At 29.6% G+C, this 1,699-nt stretch overlaps 1 protein-coding gene across 2 annotated transcripts in view; it reads left to right on the forward strand.

The window, feature by feature from the left end:
- LOC125029505 (probable assembly chaperone of rpl4) overlaps positions 1-1,394 on the forward strand; it is a 10,575-nt gene extending 9,181 nt beyond the window's left edge. For both annotated transcript variants that reach the window (XM_047619432.1, XM_047619431.1), the window contains exons 4-5: positions 237-332; positions 974-1,394. In XM_047619432.1, coding sequence (XP_047475388.1) covers positions 237-332; positions 974-1,147 — 270 coding nt within the window. In that variant the 3' untranslated portion in view covers positions 1,148-1,394. The remainder of the gene's footprint in view (positions 1-236; positions 333-973) is intronic.
- The last annotated feature ends 305 nt before the right edge of the window (positions 1,395-1,699 follow it).

The raw sequence follows: 1,699 nt of genomic DNA on the forward strand, positions 1-1,699 counted from the left end.
TAAATATGTATGTATATATGTGTGTATATATATGTATATATATGCATGTATATGTATATGTAGACTGCTGCATTTGTATAATGGTTAGAACAGTATATGTTATATATATATATATATATATATATATATATATATATTATATCATATCTATTAAAAAAATGATAATTTCAAGTGTAAGAGGATGTGTTATATTGGCCACAGATTAGTAAATGATCTATATTTGATTTAATCTGCAGATTGTTGACACCTGGTACTTGCTGGGATGGCTGAATTACCTTCAGGGGGAAGAGCATAAAGATTCTGCAAGGCACTTTTTCCACCGGGCCAAACAGGTAAATATACCATAAATAACATTTTCAGCTCAGCTTTAGCAGCACATTTTGCATTTTGCAGTTTCATAAAGGGATGAAGAGATGTATAAAGCAAGAGGGAGGCAATTGGGAAAAAATAAGAAAAATAAGGATGAAGGAAAGAGTGATCAGCATAGAGAGAAAGCAGAGTGAGTAGGTGAGGAATTTAAAAAAAAAAAAAAAGGATAGGAAAAGGCTTGAGAGAAAAAGTAGAAAATACCAGTAAGTATTGGATGTAGAAAAGAAGGAAGAATTTTGTAGCAAAGGTAAATAAAGCACAGATTGTGTATGTTTAAAAGGGATAGAGAATTTATTCATTTTGTTTGGGAGGCAAGGCATTAGTTAAGGTGAGGAAAGGATAGATTGTTTATTACATACATATATGTAAACCTACCCATGATCTCATTTGTAGATAAAAAGGTTAGAAGTTAGATAATAAACATATATGTTATATTATATATTTTAAAAGTTATATTCAATTATATTATACAACCTGCCAAGATGTGATTGAATTCTTTTTCCATAATTGAAGGTGTATTAAATGATTGTCAAGATATTTTGCAAAATGTCAAGAGGTGCATACATCTAAGAATTAGGTCTAACTTTTTTTTTTTTTTTTAAAGGTTCATGCAATAGCTCCTTCTGAAGATAGCCAACTAATTGAACACTTAGAAGAGTTAATACAAGAGTTGGGACCTCTGTCTGAGGAGGATCTTGAAGAAGAAGCTGTAGATGAAGAAGATGTAGAAAATGAACTACAGAGAGAATCTGATGAAGAGGAAATGGATACAAGCTAAAAAGGAATATGATTTAAAGAATGTTCTTTTCGTGTATGTAGATATATATATGGTATTTTTTCATTATGAGTTTATTTAGACTGGCTGCTTTGTTGGAAAATCTTGACTTAACCACTTCATACTTTGTTATAGGTGTAGCCACATTAAGTTATTATATTGTTAAATTTAAAGAGTGAAAAATTGTGCTAAATACTTTGTATTTAATGTTATAATACTCTTTAATAATAAAGAAGTTTTGAAGTTTGAACTTCCTGTATTTCCTTTACTTTTTATCATTTGATATTCATACAGTATGGATATCCACATATGATGATAATATCTGCAGTACTGAAATATATATTTATAGTTCATAGTAGCTAAAAAAATAAAATACTATGGTTTCTAAATGGTTACTTGTTGTTTTAACCATTCCTCAGTATTTGTATATATACATAACATTTGAACTAATATTTTGGGTATGTTACTAAAAGTCTGGGAAGTGGCAGAAGGAACAAAAAAAAACAGCACATTGCTCTGCATTGAATAGGCACCCTTGACTGACGTAAACAACCA

This window comes from Penaeus chinensis, chromosome 10, assembly GCF_019202785.1.
Source record: "Penaeus chinensis breed Huanghai No. 1 chromosome 10, ASM1920278v2, whole genome shotgun sequence".
In the NCBI taxonomy this organism is placed as follows: domain Eukaryota; kingdom Metazoa; phylum Arthropoda; class Malacostraca; order Decapoda; family Penaeidae; genus Penaeus; species Penaeus chinensis.